This window comes from Manihot esculenta, chromosome 5 (assembly GCF_001659605.2).
Source record: "Manihot esculenta cultivar AM560-2 chromosome 5, M.esculenta_v8, whole genome shotgun sequence".
NCBI classification, from domain to species: Eukaryota; Viridiplantae; Streptophyta; class Magnoliopsida; order Malpighiales; family Euphorbiaceae; genus Manihot; species Manihot esculenta.
Genome location: NC_035165.2, coordinates 22,044,248 through 22,063,682, shown reverse-complemented (window position 1 = coordinate 22,063,682; position 19,435 = coordinate 22,044,248). Strand labels below are relative to the sequence as shown.

Below are 19,435 nucleotides of genomic sequence, written 5' to 3'. Positions count from 1 at the left end.
ATCCAAATTACTCATTATTCATATATTTTTATTCATTTCTTTCCGATTATTTATTTCATTCTTAACACGGTTTAGTTTCAAATCTAACCATAATAGCTAAAGAAAATTAAGTTAAAAAAATAAAAGAAATTTTATATTTAAATAACAGTAATTAATAAAATGAGCAAACGGTAGTACATATAAAACGGTAGTTGAAAATACACGGAGAGATTAGCAGCCAATAAAAACAACAGAATCCGACCACATACATAGTACTTGAACAAATCCATGGCACACAGCTGGTTCCCACACCTCACTCTGTCCGGACGATAGCACCACCACCATGACCGCCGCCGCCGCCGCCACCACTACCACCACCACTCTTTGGCTTTGCCCTGCCCTACACCACCAACTCTCTTTAACGTATTACTCCTTACACGCACTTATTTGGTATCCCATTAATTTATTTCGCTTTCCGATGTCGTTTTCGTCTTTTTCCTTCTTTGCCTAATCGTATTTATCTACTTGCAGTTTTGTCCTTAGGCCAGAAAGTCAGCATGCGGTGTGGAAAAAGTAAGAAATTGGGTGCCGCCGAATCCGATTACGGTGGAAACACGACGCCGTTTCGTCGATTATTGCGATGGAATCCTGCTAGATTTATCTCATGTCTGCGTTGATGAGCGAGGCAAGTTGCAGAGCTTGGGATGCGATAGGTATAGCTCTGGTGTTAATAATTTTCTGGATGAAAACAACGTCGTTTTTCTATTACTGCATAAATTGGCTTTTAGTCGTAGTTGTGTTATCCATGCAATGTCCAAATTTGCTCAAACGTAATTGAATGATTTCATTCCGTTATAATTTTTAATTATACTAATTTTGTTTGTAGCCCTAATCAGATGTGATAAATTTTATACGGTTATAATATAATTACACCCTGTTTGGATATGTAAAGAGAAAAATAAATAAATAATTAATGAAAAATAAAATGAAATCATCTTTTTTTAAAAAAAAAAAAAATAGACGGTGCTGTTATAAAAATCATTTTGCTTTTTTACTACTTTTAATGCAAAACAATAATTTTTCTGCCACAAAAATGATGGTATAAGTAAAATTAAATAATTATTTAAAAAATTTACTTATAAAAATAAAAATAATAATATATTTATAAAATAAATGTATAAGATATATTAAAATTAGTATGCACAGACTACGTCTCATAGTAAATATTAGTATTTGCAAATTTAGTTTGATAGTAAATATATGTGAATAAATATGAGAAATTTCAGATTTTATACTCTCAATTTTTATTTTTTTTTTAAAAAATTAAATATTAAAATTAAAATTAAAATGAGTTTTATAATGATTTATTATTTTAATTATGGTAGATATACATTAGAAATTTATTTTATAGTATTACTAGAGAAAAAGTGTTTTCATATTTTTTGTAAAAATAAAACTGAAATTTTACTAACAAATGAAAATAAAATAAATTATTTTTTCATAAATAAACATGTGCTATAACTTTATTTCTGCTCTCATTTTTTCCAATGAGAAAAATAAATAGATTTTCTTTAGTTATTTTTCTTTTCCTCACGTTTTAAATAAATTTAAAATATTTTCTGACATAATATATTTACATTAACCAAATGGTAGGTGAATGGGAACACATCAGCCTGATTTAGAGGTTTTCACAATTCCACATTACAAAAATTGATGTTGCCCAATTATTTGGAAATTTCCTTATTTACTTTTTTTCTCCATATAAAGAAGGCAACAGTAATTAAATTTTAATTTCCAACTAATGGAGAATAAATACATAAATTTGTAAAAAAAATATTTTTTACTCATATAAATATAAAATTATTTTTAAAAAATAATTAAACCAAAATTAAATTTAAATTGAAATCAAACCATTATTAAATTAGTTTGATTTTTAATTAAAAAAATTACTAATTTCATTTCATTTTATAATCAACCCGTATAGACAGCGTGGCCGCCACTCCCATTGCTAAGTCAATTAATTTTTTTTTTTTTTTTTGTGCGGTAGAAATATTAGATCCAGTCTTGGTGAGAGTACAATAGTCAAGCTGTATGAATATGAACCCAAAATTTTCAATCCTCAAATGACAAATTTTAAAGAAAAATTTTTAGAATTGTTTATTTAGTTTAAATAAATATTTTTTATAATAATATAATTTATTAAACAAAATTAATTTCAAATATTTATTTAGAAATGTTAATTATTTCACTTTAGCTTTTACATTAAATTTTCAACTTTGTATAAGTCAAACTTATTGAATTCATTACAATATGAGTAGTCCTATTGGATCAGATCAATATTTAAATTGAGTCTAACTCATGGTCTGGATTGATTCGAACGAGTCAAAATTATTTATTTTATTTTAAATAATAATTTAATTATATATATAATATATACAAAAATCAAAAGATATATATTTTTTATTCTGTGAATTCATATAAATGTAAGTTTTATTTACAATAATAATTAAAAATACATTTTAAAAAATAAATGTATTTAAAAATAAAAAATAATCATATTCTGTCATAATTATTTAATAATTAAAAAAATGAAATGTCTTAATGGGTAGAAAGGTTAAAGTCCTCATAATTGTTTTACCTTTATAATCCTATGTTGCTTATGGTTAAGCCTCCAATTATCATGATCATAAACTAGATAATTAAGCTCTTTGTTAAACATGCAATAAATATTTATTTAACTAAAATTGTTCAAGGAAATATAATAATTTTGAGAAATCTTAATAATTTTAACAAATAATCACATATAAAAATAAGTAATTAAATAATAGAAATTGACGTGATTTCTTTACTATGATTGATTTTTTTTAATTGTATTATAGATGTTGTTATGGCCAGATCATCAGGTTATGGCACCAAATTAGTACATGCAAGAATAAATAGAATATCAAATTGAATAATTGTGTACAACCTCCTTAATTTTTAACTCACTAATTAAGCTGAAAAATAATCAAGAAATATCTAAATAAATATGGATCCAAGTGAGTTGATGCAATATTCGGTTAAAGAAATTTTTATTGGAATCTAAAATTTTAAAATTAGAAACTTTTAAACTTGTAAAAATAAATTTTTTATAAAATAAATTTTAAATATTTTAAAATGTATTTTTTGAAAAAAAAAATTTTAATTATTAAGGTTCGGCCGCTGAATAAAAAAAAGGATATTCAAAATCATCAAGATTCAATCGCTGAATATCCTAAATTCAACGGCCCAACACAAGCTGGTAGACCCAACTATAAAAGGCCTCTAACTCGATTGTGAATAGTTTTTCTTTCTTCTTTTGGATAGAGATGAGCCTAAGATCTCTTTTTTTTTTTTGCATTGATTTTTTCATAAATCTCTTAGAAATTCATAAGTTTTATCTTTGTTTTGAAGAATAAAGTTGAATTTTCGAGTTTTAGCTTTTGAAATTTTCAGAGCTCATCCCTTCTTTTTCTCCGAAATCTTTTTCTTGTTGTTATGGTTGTATTTTCTTCAAAAGATAAATTTGGCTTTCTCAAAACTCGTTGTTTGTGCGCTCAATGAGAGTTGTGTGTAGCTTGAGTTGCTAGAATGATAATGCATGCAATGTTTATGTCTTTTTTTTTCCTTTTTTATGTTGAGTCTTGAATGTTTATTTACTGAGTTGATTGCATGTTAGTGATTTGGTATTTCTAGAGTCGTTTTAAACCTTCTAAGTCAATATTGGATGTTTCTTTATGATTTTGAATTGTTGTATATGGGTTTAATCACGTTTTGGTGGCTATTGGCTGAGCCTGCATTGCAGAAAAACACAGATTCGGCTACCAAATCTGTCTGTGAAGATTGCCTTTTGGCCGTTTAACCTGCCTCCAAAGGTTTGGCCTTCGGATCTGTAAGGGGACTTTAGGCTGTCGAATTTGCCACTGAAAGTCCCATGTCTAACCGTGTGCAGCCACATGTTTTCTTATATGTTTTTATGAGTAGTGTCAAGTGTTGTAAAAGTTATGTTTGATCACTCATTTAAGTCCATATGTGTAGGATCAGACTTGGAATACTATAGAAAACGGCAGTGAGATAACAACGTCAAAGCTAGGTTTGCGTCAGCTAGTAGTGAGTAGAACTACTAAAGTATTATTTTAAAGAAATTAGACGTTTTAAGTATGCTCATTCATCACAAATGCCATGTGTATATGATTAAGTTACTTTACATTAGAATTAACGAATATGATGCATTGCATAAGTAATTATTGTTGTGGATGGATACTGAATAACCCATTAGTCCTCAAGCATATTGTAATATGTTATGATGGGTATAGAAATACCAGAGTTGTCCACTTTACACCCCTGGTATTATGTAAGGGAATGACCAGGGTAACCCATTCTATACCCCTGACATTATAGATATGTTATGGTTAAGAGGAAGTCTTGAGGAGCACCCGTTGTAGGTCGGGCACTATTGGAATTATAGAGTGTTATTGGTGACAAGTCCATTTTGATGTGAATTGTTTGTGTTGTTTAGTTTATCCCTTTCCTCTAACCTCAGGTTTTTTAAACCAAAATTAGCTCGGAAAGTCAACAGTGTTTTATAGTATATTTCTAATATAATAATTACAGTTGTTGACATATAATAAATTGTGGTTTAGAGTTGTGTTTTACCTGAATTTTCTTTTATAATCCCTTTGCTCATGATTTTATCATGTAAAAGTTTTTTAAAGTTTAAATTATATTTGAACCAAATTGAAACATGTATTGATAATTATACTGGAATATTTGATGAAAGCTCTAGTATGGATTTTATATTTTTCAATTATGTTGCATGCATATGTCAAGTTTTAATTCATGAGATGAAAATATTTTCTATATTTTTTTTAAGATCATGTTTGGGATTATATCAGGAGTAACATGATGTATAGTAGACTTGCTACAAGTTCCAGCGACCTTAAATTGATCTGAACACTAACACTCGTAGCGGTCTAGTTTCTAAGTCATTGACATATCTTATGTAGCTATTTTTATAAATTTCAAACTAGATGACTTTCAATAGAATTAGAATTCGTTTTTAAAATTTATTTTTGTCCTAGATTTCTTATAATTCTTAACTAAAATTGTTGTTTATGATCGAGTTTTACCTCTGAGTCTTTAGTTAAAAGACTTAAAATATGGCTTTGCCTCGAGATCAAATTTTTGAGGGACTAGAGATCAAATTTTTGAGGGATTTAACCTCGAGATCGAATCCTAAATGATTCGGTTTTGGAACTGAATTTTTATGGGATTTGACACTTTAAATGCCAACTCTCTAGGGCTTCGGCACCTGGTATACTAAAGCTTGGCTTGATTTTTATTTTTTATTAAATTTATGGATAATAAATTTTATTTTTTTATAAATTCGTGTATTTTTAGATTATATTTTAAAAATATTTATCAAATTAATCGTAAATAAATGTTAAATTAATAATTAACACTTGAAGTTGTTGCATCAAAATTATTCTTTTATAATCTCTTTGCTCATGATTTTATTATGTAAAAGTTTTTTAAAGTTTAAATTATATTTGAACCAAATTAAAACATGTATGAATAATTATATTGAAATATTTGATGAGAGTTATAGTATGGATTTTATATTTTTCAATTATGTTGCATGCATATGTTAAGTTTTAATTAATGAGATGAAAATGTTTTCTATATTTTTTAAGATCATATTTGGGATTATATCAGGAGTAATATGATATATAGTAGACTTGCTACAAATTCCAGCGACCTTAAATTGATCTGAACACTAACACTCGCAGCGGTCCAATTTCTAAGTCATTGACATATCTTATGTAGCTATTTTTATAAATTTCAAACTGGATGACTTTCAATAGAATTAGAATTCGTTTTTAAAATCTATTTTTGTCATAGATTTCTTATAATTTTTAACTAAAATTATTGTTTATGATCAAGTTTTACCTCTGAGTCTTTAGTTAAAAAACTTAAAATATGGTTTTGCCTTGATATCAAATTTTTGAGGGACTCGAGATCGAATTTTTGAGGGATTCAACTTCGAGATCGAATCCTAAATGATTTGATTTTGAAACTGAATTTTTATGAGATTTGACACTTTAAATGCGAAGTCCCTAGGGCTTCGACACCTGGTATACTAAAGCTTGGCTTGATTTTTTTTATTAAATTTATAGATAACAAATTTTATTTTTTTTATAAATTCGTGTATTTTCAGATTATATTTTAAAAATATTTATCAAATTAATCGTATATAAATATTAAATTAATAATTAACACATGAAGTTATCGCGGCAAAATTATTAAAAATTCTAAATTATTATGTACTTATGTTATTTTACCTGTGGCTTTTAGGATTTTTTTCTAAATAAGTGATATTTTATAATTTTCATATTTTATTAAATGCTTTATTTTCTAATTTATCATATAATAAGTAGTGTATTTTTTAAAATATTAATTATATTTATTACATTTATACAGATATTTTAATTAAATGATAATATAGTATTTTTTAATTAAAATTTCATATATTTATTATTTTCATTAATTTATGTGGTAAACCTTAAACCACAAAAATAAAAAAAAAGCATATTTTAATGTGAATACTTTGAATTAAATATAGAAAAACAAATATCAATAAAAGCACATTATAATTAATAAATTTTTATACCCATATGTTTGACTGAATTCCTTATAAATGAAATTCTATCACGTAAGAACATACCTTAGAAAATTCATGCAATATATATTATTTTTCACTTGAAATAAAAATATCTCAACAATTTAAAAAAACAAAATTTCCCCCTGATATTCACTAGTTACAACTTTTTTTTTTATTTAATATATTATTAAATAAATCTATTTTTAACACATATTAAATTAAAAATTTTCATTTTTCATTTTTCATATTTATATTCTAATCTTAAAATTTTAAATAATAAAATCAATTTTTTCATATTTACCTCAATTTTAATCATTTATTTTAATTAATTTTAATAAAAAAATTTATAATTCACATGTCACCTTATAGAATTATCCTTCAAATGATCTATTGGATAAAAAAATCTACACATTTACTATAATTCATATATATATTCAAAACTTTAAATTTTAAATAATAAAATTAAATCTTTTTCGATTTATTACGATTATAATTAAGAATACTTAATTAAATATGAAAAGTTATAAAAAGATTACAATACAATTCTTAAAGTTTTATTTAACTAATAAAATAATTCTTAAAATAAATATTTTTATTTTAATTTTTTGTTAATCCCACTATTTACTTCTCATTTTCATTTTTATACACATATGGTAATTTAATAAAAAATTAAAATATAAAAAATTGTAATATACAATATTTAATATTTTATTTTATTTAATATTATTAATATAAAATATAATTTTTTTATCAAATCAGTAACTAAATTAATATATATCATAAGTTTCTTTTTTTATATAGATGAGTAAAATGAAAATATTAAATATTTTAAATAATTTATGAGAGACGTGATTAATATATTTAAATTTTATAAAAATTATAAAGAGGATGATTTTACATATTAAAATATGTAATATTTTATTTTATTTAATATTATTAATATAAACAATAATTTTTCATAGATTACAGTGTGAATATAAATATTCAATAAAATACTTTAACATATAATATTTATATGTGATATTTTATGTAGTAAAAAAATTATTTATAATAAATATTTACTTAATTTTATGTATAATAAATGTAAAATAAATATATTTTCAATATAAAATTTAAATTAAAAAATTATATGTTTATTAATATAAAATTTTAAAAATTATATTATAATTTGCCATTAATATTTTCATATTCAATTTAGTACTATTGATTATAATTGTGATAAATTAAAAAAATATAATTTTATTATTTAAAATTTAAAATTTTAGATATAAATATAAATTAATGTAAATATTTAAATTTTTTTATTTGAAATGAATAATTTGATATGACATAACATGTCAACTATAAATTTTTTTTATCAAAATTAATTAAAATAAATGGCTAAAATTGAGACAAATGATTGAATTTATTGTCCAAAATTTTAAAATTAGTATATAAATGTAAAAAGTGATAAACATTTAAATTTTTTTATTTAATACACTTTTTAAAATATTTTTTTATTATATTTTTAAAACTCTTAAAAAATATATTATAAGAGATTTCAGTTCCGAAAATTTAAAATTAATTACAACCATAATTAAAATCGACATAATTAAATCAAAGTTAATTATTAATTTTGATTCAATTTATTTTCTAATTCAGGAAAATAATACCAACTCATAAAATAATACCAACTCATAGAATTTATTAACAATACTAATCATTTTAATAAGAGTTAACAAAATATTAAAAGTTTTATAAAAAAACAAAATATTAAAAGAAGTAGTATCTTGTGATTGACTAATAAATCACAGTAAAATATTAAATACTATCTAATTAAAACATCAAAATATTAATTTAAAAATGAATGAGTAAAAATTTTAGTATTTGATTAGTTGAATGGACTTTTTTTTTCCAGGTCAAAGATGGTATTAACCAAGAGAAATTTTTACAAGTATTTCACTGCACTTAAATTTAATAAATAAATAATAAGTAAATTAAAATTATAATAGTTTTATATTTATATTTTATTAAATTAATATATTTAATTATATTTTATTGACCGGCGTAAAAAATCAAATGTATATAAAAGTTTCGGTGAGCTTAAAATAGGTTTTTTTAATTTATTTTTATTTAAATTTTTAATTTTAATTTTCTTCAAAGTAAAGCTTAAAAGAGGTTGAAATTGGATGGGATGGGTTATTGAAGAAAAGACCGGGAGAAGAGTGGATGGGCAATATGGTCAATTATCCGTATGGTACGAAAAGGCAGGGATGAGAGGTGGTGCCACTTGTGTGACACAAAGTACAAACACACTTAACTCCCAACAGTAAATAATTATTAATTATTAAGTACGCTCTTTTTTTTTTTCTCTTTATTTCTTTTTGAGAAATATAAAGTACAGTCTTTGAGTTAACACGGTTTGTTTTGCTTTGCTTTCGACGCCTTGGAATTCAATTGTTTAGCTTTACAGTTTACACAGCACACACAAAAAAAAAAAAATAAAAAAATCCAGAAGAAATTTATGGGTTAAGTAGCTGGGAAGGGTCTAGGATTCTTCGTAGGTCCGTGGGCGGCCGTCCCCAACTGTAACCTCCAACTTTGCTTCAATTTACGGTTTCTGCCAAATTCACCCAAAAAGAGAAAATAAATAATATTATGTAAAAAAAATGAGAAGTAAAGATAGCTTGTGGAGAGACGTCTTCCTTCTTCCCTTCCTTCCTTCCTTCCTTCCTTCCTTCCTTTCTTTCTCTTTCGTGTTTTCTAGCTCCGCGTATTCAACGATATCTCTGTTGTGAAGAACAGTTACCAGGTTTTTGGAGTAGTTAGTTTTTGGCATCTGATTCATCACCGAGTTCTATTTTCTTTGATTTATTCTCTAGATCTGAGGTGGAGGAAAGCTTTGGTATTGTTGGAATCGAGTGATTTGATTGCTTGTCTTAGTTGTTGTGTATTTTGTGGTTTTCTGAGATGAAAATTCTGTGAAGGTATGGAAATTGTTTCCCTGTATATCTGCAGTTATTTTAGGTTGCCTGGCTTTTTTTTTTTTCTAATTATATCTCATCATCAATCAGTTGGATATGTGTTATCTGTTAGAATTAGCCCTCTTTTGGACTTAAATCTTTGTGTGAAAGCAATTTTAGAAACTGCTAGTTCGTTTGGTTACTAGCTTTGACTTTCAGTGGAGAGTTTCTCTTTCTTTTGCTTGTATTTGCGATCTTTCTCTGGTATGCTTTTTTGTGGTTGATTTTCCTTTTTTCTTTTTTAATCTTTTTCCTGTGATAAAATTCATCCTTTTTATGCTTTGATTTATAGGTTTTTTGGGTTTTGGGGCTAAGGATTTTACGGAGATATGGAGGAGTTAGGTGCGCAAGTCGCTCCTCCTATATTTATCCACCAAGCGCTTTCTAGCCGATTTTGTGATGCTCCCTCCATGGCCAAAAAGCGTGATCTTTCTTATCAGACGACCAATTTTCAGCTTCAGCAGCAGCACCGTTTTGTTCAAAACCCTAGAGACAACTGGAATCCTAAGTCATGGAATTGGGATAGCGTCAGGTTTGTCGCCAAAACCTCGGATGGTGACGCCAACATTTTGCAATTGGGCTCTGCATCTGCGGAACTGAAGAAGAAGACTGAAGCTTCAGGGGGTCATTTGCCGTTGAAAAAGGCTGCTGTGGATGAAGACGATGGACTTCGCTTGAATCTTGCTGGAGGCTTGAATTCTGTTGAGGAGCCTGTCTCCAGGCCCAATAAAAGAGTCCGCTCTGGATCTCCTGGCACAGCTACCTATCCAATGTGCCAGGTCGATAACTGTAAGGAAGATCTATCTAATGCAAAGGATTATCACCGCCGTCATAAAGTTTGTGGGGTTCATAGCAAATCCGCTAAAGCTCTTGTTGGAGAGCAGATGCAGAGGTTTTGCCAGCAGTGTAGCAGGTTCTCACTACTACATTTATCATTTGTTGCACTTTAACCGTCGTATTCTTGTTTCTTACACATTCTTAATTAACACTTTAGCATAAACTGCCCTTCTGATCTCTGTGCTTTACCTTTTCTTGTAAAGCAGAAAATCTACTTTCTGTTCGTCATTAGTTTATATTCCGTATGCTGCTTTGATTTACCTCACATCAAAACTTCCCCTGCTGTTGTAGGTTTCATCCACTTTCTGAATTTGATGAGGGGAAAAGAAGTTGTAGGCGCAGGCTTGCTGGGCACAACCGACGGAGGAGGAAAACCCAACCTGATGACGTTACCTCAAGGCTGCTACTCCCTGGAAATCGGGACTCAACCGGCAATGCCAATTTAGATATAGTTAACTTGTTAACTGCTTTGGCGCGCACTCAAGGTGACAGAATTGTCTAAATGAATTTAATTTTTATTTTCTACTTCATTTGCTGAAATTGTGCTGGAAACTACAGGGAAGAATGAGGGAAAAATTATTAATAACGCACAGGTGCCAGACAGGGACCAACTTATTCAAATTCTGAGTAAAATAAATTCATTACCTTTGCCAATGGATCTAGCAGCTAAGCTTTCAAATATCAAGAATCTAAATAGCAAAAATCCTGATCAACCATCAGCAGATCTCCAAAATAGATTGCTTGGAAATACATCTTCTCAATCAACTATGGACTTACTCGCTGTTCTTTCAGCAACTTTGACAGCATCTGGACCAGATGCTCTTGCATTTCTATCTCAAAGAAGCAGCCAGAGCAGTGATAGTGAGAAATCTAAGTTGACTTCTCCTGATCAAGCTACAGGTCCAAATCTGCAGAAGAGACCTATCATAGAATTCCCTTCTGTGGGTGGTGAGAGAAGTAGTAGCTGTTACCGGTCACCTGTTGAAGATTCAGACTACCAGCTTCAAGAGAGTTGTCCTAATTTACCTTTACAGTTATTTAGCTCGTCACCTGAGGATAATAGTCCACCAAAACTGGCCTCTTCTAGGAAGTATTTCTCTTCCGACAGTAGTAATCCAAGTGAAGGTAGATCTTCATCATCATCTCCTCCAGTTGTGCAGAGGTTGTTTCCATTGCAGAGCATGGCAGAGACTGTGAAATCTGAAAAGATGTCAATGAGTAGAGAGGTCAATGCCAACACTGAAGGTAGCAGAACTCATGGATGTGCTTTACCTCTTGAGCTCTTTAGAGATTCAAATGGAGGAGCTGATCAAAGTTCATTTCAAACTTTTCCATATCAAGCTGGATATACATCTTCCTCTGGGTCAGATCATTCACCTTCTAGTCAGAACTCTGATGCTCAGGTAGCTGCTGCCTTTAGATGGTGTTTAGCATGTTGTTTTAATTCAATTTTCTGTTCTTGCATGTGAGCTTGTGAGAATTCGTAATTCTCAATATCAAGTATTTAATATTATTTCCATGTTATGCTTCCATCTATAGGATCGCAGTGGGCGGATAATCTTTAAACTCTTTGATAAAGATCCTAGTCATTTACCAGGAAAACTTCGAACACAGGTTAGTTTATGGCATGTGTTGTATATATATGGATTATATTTTTTAGCGGTGGGAGGTAGAGATGCTGTGGCTCTTTTTTTTTTCTTCAATTTTTTTATATATCCCCTAATTGTCATCATTCTGCTTCAGATCTATAATTGGCTTTCTAACAGTCCATCTGAAATGGAGAGCTACATAAGGCCTGGTTGTGTGGTTCTCACTGTTTATTTGTCCATGTCATCTGCAGCTTGGGAGCAAGTGAGTGAATTTTTTGAAATGCACATTAGGAATTTTAATGTGGCCTTATGCTGACCATTTGCAGGATGTATTTGGTCCTTGCAGCTTGAAAGAAACCTGCTTCAACAAGTCTACTCTTTGATTCAAGATTCAGAGTCTGATTTGTGGAGGACTGGGAGATTTTTACTACATACAAGCAGGCAACTAGCATCGCATAAAGATGGTGCGTAGAATAGATGAGGGTTGCATCTATTCTGCTTTTCTCTCTCTTTGTAATCTTAGGCTCCTAGTTAATGATAATAATTCTTCCAATTTAATCTTTTTAACACTTTGTATTTGATAAATATTCAGGAAATGTTCGTTTATGCAAATCCTGGAGAACATGGAGTTCCCCAGAGTTAATCTCCGTGTCCCCATTGGCAGTTGTTGGTGGGCAAGAGACCTCCCTCATGTTAAGGGGAAGAAATCTGACTAATCCTGGCACCAAGTAAGCAGAATTGTTCCTTGGTGTGTTTTTGTTGAAACTTGTTTTGCAGAAAATATTCATCTCAAACTTATGCAGGATCCATTGCACTTATATGGGAGGATACACATCAAAGGAAGTCATTGGATCAACTTCTCCAGGAGCCATGTATGATGAGATAAATGTGAATGGTTTTAAATTCGATGGTGCTTCTCCTAGTGTTTTGGGTCGCTGTTTCATTGAAGTAAGACCTCAAACCTTTTTGTATATATCTGAGGTTTAGATTTTAGAAATTCCTAAACAAAATCTTTGAGATTTATGTATGAGTCTTCTGCTAAATCATGAACAGGTGGAAAATGGTTTCAAGGGCAATAGTTTTCCTTTAATAATAGCCGATGCCACAATCTGTAAAGAGCTGAGACTTCTTGAATCTGAGTTTGACGACGAGACTAAAGATACTGATATCATTGCAGAAGAACAAGCTCAATGCTTGGATCAGCCTAGGTCAAGGGAGAAAGTTCTGCACTTCTTGAATGAACTTGGATGGCTATTCCAACGGAGAAAAGTATCTTCTATGTTTGAGCTTCCAGAATATTCACTTAGTCGGTTCAAGTTTTTGCTCATTTTCTCAGTTGAAAGAGACTATTGTGCGTTGGTCAAAACAATTCTGGACATGTTGGTAGAAAGAAATTTGCATGCAAGTGCGGTATCCAAGGAGTCATTGGAGATGCTCTCTGAGATTCAGCTTGTGAACCGGGCAGTCAAAAGGAGGTGCAGGAAAATGGTGGACTTGCTTATCCATTACTCCATCAACGGCAGTGATATTTCCTCTAAAAAGTATATCTTCCCACCAAGTCTTGCTGGACCTGGTGGTATCACATCTCTACATTTGGCTGCTTGCACTTCAGGTTCTGATGAGTTGGTTGATGCTTTGACAAATGACCCACAGGAGGTAATTTTTCTGAGTCATTTGCTCCTCCTTTTATCGATGCTCACTTGAGACCTCTTTTCCTTTCCCTTTTCTTTTGGGGTGTGGGGTGGGGTGGGGTGGAGGAGGGGCAGTTCAGTTTGGCTCGAGGGTGGAGTGGTTATAAGAGGATATAGGATCTCTTCCCCAATTACCACACTTTTAGCGCACCCAAGCTAGGGTGAGGTTGACTTGAGACACTGTAAATATCCACTTTCTTGTTAACTCTTAAGACATGCCCTATATGATTATCCTAATTGGACTAATCAGTGTATCTCAAAGTCATAGATTTTGAAGTCATCACTTCATAAATTTTCTGCTTTTGAGGTGTTATGACATAAATTTGTATGTTTGTTTCCGTCCTTTTTGGCTGCATTATTATGTGTTTGTCATTTCACATATAGTGTTTTGGAGTGGAGGGTTGTGGGGAATAGAAGAATTTTTATCAGAATGGGAATTATTTTGTTATGCTGGATTCTTGGTATGTTGTGTTATTTTTGTTTCTGCTCTCGAGAATCATTTTGTGGAAAAATTTTCCCTTCTGCTGCAGATTGGGTTGTCCTGTTGGAGTTCTCTCTTGGATGCAAATAATCAGTCTCCATATGCATATGCTCTTATGACGAATAACCACTCTTATAACACATTGGTGGCTCGTAAACTTGCCGACAGAAGAAATGGTCAAGTTACTGTGGTAGTTGGAAATGAGATGGGCCAACCATCATCTTCAAGGACTACATCAAATTTTCAGCAAGGGCGTAGTAGATCTTGTGCAAAGTGTGCATCTGTCGCAGCAAAATACAACAGGAGGGTTATGGGTTCACAGGGTTTGCTTCAGCGTCCCTATGTTCATTCGATGCTTGCCATTGCGGCTGTATGCGTTTGTGTGTGTCTGTTCTTGCGAGGTGCCCCAGACATTGGCTTAGTTGCTCCCTTCAAATGGGAGACTTTGGATTATGGCACCATTTAGTGAAAATGCGGAACTTTTTTTGGGTAGAAACAGGAAGGAGTTGAAGAAATAACCTACCCGGAGCAGACAAAAAGCTAGCAATCAAAGGTATGTGTTCCTATGATGCAGTTATTCTGGAAAGGAAAATGTGGTAAGTGGGTAGAGCAAGAGGGTTCCCTGCCTATTAGAGAGAGAAAATAGGTGCAGCTGCTGGCGTGGCATCAAATGCTGCCGCAAGTGTTAGCAAAGCTGAATTCTGTGAGGTTATAGGCTATGCTATGCTTTTTATCTAATGTTTGGGTTCAGAAATATCAAATCTTTGGAGACCTGGGAAAAGAATAGCTGTTAGATGCGATGGGAGGTGGGAGAGAGCAGAAGTCTGAAGGATTTTACTTGGTTGGACCTTTTTCATTTAAAAGTGAAGTGTTAAGGGAAATGGGAGGGGGGAAATGATCTTAATTCATATCAGTCGTTCTTCCTTTGCTAATTTTTCCCTCCTACGATTAAGAGAGATACTAAGTTTGAGTTATTACTGACAATGTATTTGATTTCTTTACTGTAATGTTGATCATTAGAATCAATCACATAACTACTGAAATATTGTATGATAAAATAGTGAAATATTTGTTAAATTATATTTGAAATAACAGGTCAGGCATGTTCCTTTTTAATATCCTATCCTATCCTATCCGTGTGGGCTTTTCCTTCTTTGCTAGTCTCGTTCCTTTTTCGAGGCCACATCTTATACGGTTGGGGTTAGGTTGGGACTTTTTAGTTCTATGTTGAATTTTTTACTAAGCTACACAATTAGACTCGAATAATCTAATTAAATGAGAATTAGACTTGAAATATCTAATAAAAATCTTAAAACTTTTATTTTTAATGGGAGATGACGATTCCATAAAAACAATTTCATTTATGGAGAAAAAGGCTGAATGTTGTGTGATCTTCATTTATTATTATTATTTTTTTTAACTTTTAGATTGTGCAACTTAATTTCATTAACGTAAAAGGATCCTCTCGATTTTTAAGTTCAATTTGAACTATCAAAATTTCAAAAATTTTAATATTAAAATTAGATAGAATTGAGTTGAATGATTCTGATTTAGTTGAAGATTAATTTTGTTAATTTCAAATTCCATTGTAAAACTAAGCCAGTCGTAGTCCTCATCAAATACTAAAGAAAAGATTGAGAGAAGTAGGTAGGAAATTTGAGTTGGGCATTATTTTTAATTTGTGATGGGAAGAAGCATTAGGGATTTATTCCATAGCATTCTGATTGGAAGATGACATGTGGCAAGTGTCTGTCTGTGTTCATGCCTCACGAGTGGCAGATAAAACTGAGAGGAAACTCCTTCTGTTGTCTTTATCACCATAATTCACAATTGACATTCCACTAAGTTGTTCTTCTCACGTATCTGTTTCTGCGTGGGCCTCTGTTCCTTGCAATTCAATAACTTCTCTCCTTTGCCGTTTAGTCTCATTAATTAACCTATCACTTAATTTGGGTTTTTTTGAGAACTAATTCAATTCTCAAACATTAGTTGATAAAACCTGAGGCATGAACCTTTTCTTGGACTCATTCATGGCCGTCTTCCAAGTTCCCAGATCATTGATAGATCTGGTTCTGCTGTCAAACTTCCATACCAAGAGGTCTCAGAGTTCTGCAGGAAGCTATTACAACCTACACAATGGCTTGGGCTTTCAGCCTCTGTAGATATGCATTCTCTGCAGGAAGCTATTGACATTCTTGCTGATTACAATGCAAGGGAGAAAAAAGAAGGTGGAGTTCTCTAATTCAATGTTGCAAGATAAGGCAACTCAATTAAGAAATTTGAAGTTTTTTTTTTTTAATTTTATTTCTAAGAAAGTTAAAACTATTTCTTTCTTTGTTGCATGGACTTATTTCTATTAACCCAATTAAATTACTTTATTCTCAGAATTAACTCATTTGAACTAAATTTAAAGTATGTATTAAGTAATAGTGATTGGCAAATACACGATGGATTAATCAAATCACAACACATATCTTCACATTTACTTATAACCCCATGATCAGCTAGCTATTCACATTTAACATTGGTTTAATTAATTATCATCCATGCATTTATATTTTCAATCCAAATATGTGTGTGTGTCTGTTCATGGGCGCCTTCCTCTATCATCACTTTGAATGAGGGCTTCTCCTACGCTTTCTCCAATCCCTTCGATGAGCCTTCCAATGAATTGGAGAACTACCTGAGAGGCAAGGCGAGCTACAGTTCCCAGCTTTCCGGACTTCTTAATGCCATTGGCCGGCAGGCCATTCACCATGTTCTTTGCACAAGCTGCATGCAGATGGTAATCACACACCGTGCAACGATATACCCGGCCTGATCTCTTGGCTCTGTTGCATTCCCCGCAGACAAAACCGGGAGCAGTACTGTCCCCATTTGGTACACTCATAGCAGCAGCAGCAGGAGGTAGGATTCTTAGTGGGTGTGGATGGACCGAAATTGTAAATTCATTGGACAGCATTGCACAGCATGGATGCATCTGATAACTACAAGCGTTGCATCTGAAAGAGTAACCTTTCGCAGACTTCCCACAAACATCACACTTTGCTTTATAAAGTCCACCTTTAACTGAAACAAGAAATAGCGATCACGAGGCAGCTATAGTTACTGCGTACATGCTAAAAGATTGATTTCCTGAAATGTAAAATTCACCTGGTTTTGAAGAAAAAAAGAGTTGGTGATGCATGTGGAGAGGATGGGCCTTGAGTTGTTCAGGAACCTTGCCGCAGAACTCGTGTAACTGAAAATCACATTGTCGGCAAGTGAACCTCTTGCCTGAGCCATAATCCCTGCAGCCGGAGCAGGTAAAACGGTCAGGCAAATCAACTTTATAGAAGCCATGTTGGGGGTGACCGAAATGATATACTTCTTGTCCGAGGGCCAGGCGATCAGGTGAGGTGGAGAATTCAATCAGAGAAGCAGTTCCGGGAAGATATGGGATTGATCGAGGGAATTGCATTGAAGGAGGAGACTTTTTCACGGGAAAGGATGAAGTCTTCTTCAATGCACTGTTGTTCATGATGGTGGCTTGGCTTGTGAGAATGGGTATATGGATTACACTTCGCGGTGAAAATTGCACCACGGAAGAAAATATTTATTTTGCTGGAAAGCTATAAGCACACATTTTTTATTTACGATTGTTTAATATTTATAGAGTAATCACATATGCAAATGAAAAAAATTTATCAAATACGGGTCATGTCCCTTGAGAGGCAAGCATGAGATTCAGTAGCTAAGGCTTAGCTAGATGCCCATTGCAGCAAAGTCAAGGAGAAAAAGATAGATACCCATTGCAGCAAAGTCAAGGTTTCATTTAGCTTTCTTTTTGGGTTTTTCGCACTAAATTTCCTTGCCTTTACATTGCCCGAATCCAAAATCCTCCGACACAATTCTTATATTCGATTCTTAATAAAGGAGAAGAACTCATCAATCTTTCTTTCTTTTATCTTGTTCACCTCCCGCACAAAATCGGAAATATTAATTATAAATGCCCAGATTCAATAGATGAGAAAGGGATGTGCACTCAAAATGCCTTGTAAGTTGTGTCCTATCCTTCTCGTAGTTTCTTGGTTATTGGTTGTAGTCCTATAGAGCATCTTTGGACATGAATTCTAAGAGGACACTGATATAATTCATACCTCGCTAGTCTAGTGAAAATCTTTTCACAAACTTGATTGACTCTTCATGATGACATGAAATAGGATCAAGAAAATCCCTATAAACATGGGATTTACTATTTATTAGCCTGTAGCCCTAGATTTCATGAAAAAATGGCAATAAATCTTACTTTCTTATAGCATAAAAATAATAAAAAATATATATTATGGTACATATATAATCATAAAAATGGAAGCATTCTATTACATTGTTAATTTATCTATCTAAATTATATAATTAAAATATTTAAAGTTTTCTTTGTTTGAGAGTTTTCGTCTTGTCTTCTGTGACAAGGTTTCTTAGGATTTGTTATTTTCTTTAGGGTTTTTTCATAGCAACTGATGAGTACGCGGTCTCAGTGGAGATGGCGGGCTTATCTGTTGACGGTGAGGCAGATGATGATGACGGCTTGGTTTCCGGGATTGATGATGGTGTAATCGGTCAGGACGATCCCTTGTTGTGTCTGGTGGGGCGTTTCCTAACTAATCGGCCTATCAATTTCAATGCCATGGAACACACTTTGGCTGCTCTATGGCAACCATTTGAGCAGGTTTCTGTTCGGAGAGAGGAGGGTGATTTGTATGTGTTTCAGTTCTATCATGTTATTGATGTGCAACGGGTTTTGGATATGCGTCCGTGTACCTTCAACAATCATCTCCTTGTTCTTGAAAAGTTGGAGGGCTTCTCCCATCCAGCTGAGGTCTCCCTCACACATGTTCCGTTCTGGATTCAGGTGCATGGTCTGTAGCCAGGTTTCTTCTCTGAACGTGTGGTGGCCCGCATAGGTAATGAACTGGGAGTGTTCTTGGTGTCCGATCCTTATAATTTTCTTGGACCACGAAAATCTTATGTTCGGCTCCACTATTATCACGACCTCTCCAAACCTATTCATAAGTCTTTGAGAATGCGCAAAAGTGATGGTGCATGGTTTAATGTAACCTTTGTTTATGAAAGGGCTCCCAGCTTCTGTTTCATTTGTGGACTTTTTGACCATACGGAGAGATTTTATCGTAAGCTTT

General features: G+C 31.9%; 2 protein-coding genes and 1 long non-coding RNA gene across 3 annotated transcripts; 2 read left to right on the top strand and 1 right to left on the bottom strand.

Moving 5' to 3' along the window:
• The first annotated feature begins 155 nt into the window (after nucleotides 1–155).
• Nucleotides 156–871, top strand: LOC110616278. The gene is made up of 2 exons (XR_002488180.2): nucleotides 156–402; nucleotides 511–871. It is a non-coding gene; the product is annotated as an uncharacterized LOC110616278 (long non-coding RNA).
• An 8,258-nt stretch (nucleotides 872–9,129) lies between these two features.
• On the top strand, nucleotides 9,130–15,379 carry LOC110615909 (squamosa promoter-binding-like protein 14). The gene is made up of 11 exons (XM_043956647.1): nucleotides 9,130–9,624; nucleotides 9,953–10,573; nucleotides 10,789–10,982; nucleotides 11,056–11,900; nucleotides 12,037–12,111; nucleotides 12,241–12,348; nucleotides 12,433–12,550; nucleotides 12,679–12,814; nucleotides 12,890–13,034; nucleotides 13,140–13,742; nucleotides 14,308–15,379. Exons 2-11 carry the CDS (start codon nucleotides 9,990–9,992, stop codon nucleotides 14,722–14,724), a joined length of 3,225 nt encoding a protein of 1,074 aa, XP_043812582.1. The 5' UTR covers nucleotides 9,130–9,624; nucleotides 9,953–9,989; the 3' UTR covers nucleotides 14,725–15,379.
• Nucleotides 15,380–16,612: 1,233 nt separating this feature from the next.
• Nucleotides 16,613–18,427, bottom strand: LOC110616202 (diacylglycerol kinase theta). Its single transcript, XM_021758549.2, has 2 exons — nucleotides 17,412–18,427; nucleotides 16,613–17,327 (listed from the first exon to the last, which is right to left on the bottom strand). The coding sequence occupies exons 1-2, from the start codon at nucleotides 17,776–17,778 to the stop codon at nucleotides 16,846–16,848; spliced, it is 849 nt and encodes a 282-aa protein (XP_021614241.1). The 5' UTR covers nucleotides 17,779–18,427; the 3' UTR covers nucleotides 16,613–16,845.
• Between the last annotated feature and the right edge of the window lie 1,008 nt (nucleotides 18,428–19,435).

Coding starts and splice junctions, on each gene's coding strand:
- LOC110615909 (XM_043956647.1), top strand. CDS start 9,990: ATGGAGGAGTTAGGTGCGCAAGTCGCTCCTCCTATATTTATCCACCAA. Junction 10,574..10,788: donor TTTTGCCAGCAGTGTAGCAG/GTTCTCACTACT, acceptor CTGCTGTTGTAG/GTTTCATCCACTTTCTGAAT. Junction 12,551..12,678: donor ACTAGCATCGCATAAAGATG/GTGCGTAGAATA, acceptor ATAAATATTCAG/GAAATGTTCGTTTATGCAAA.
- LOC110616202 (XM_021758549.2), bottom strand. CDS start 17,778: ATGAACAACAGTGCATTGAAGAAGACTTCATCCTTTCCCGTGAAAAAG. Junction 17,328..17,411: donor CTTTTTTTCTTCAAAACCAG/GTGAATTTTACA, acceptor TTCTTGTTTCAG/TTAAAGGTGGACTTTATAAA.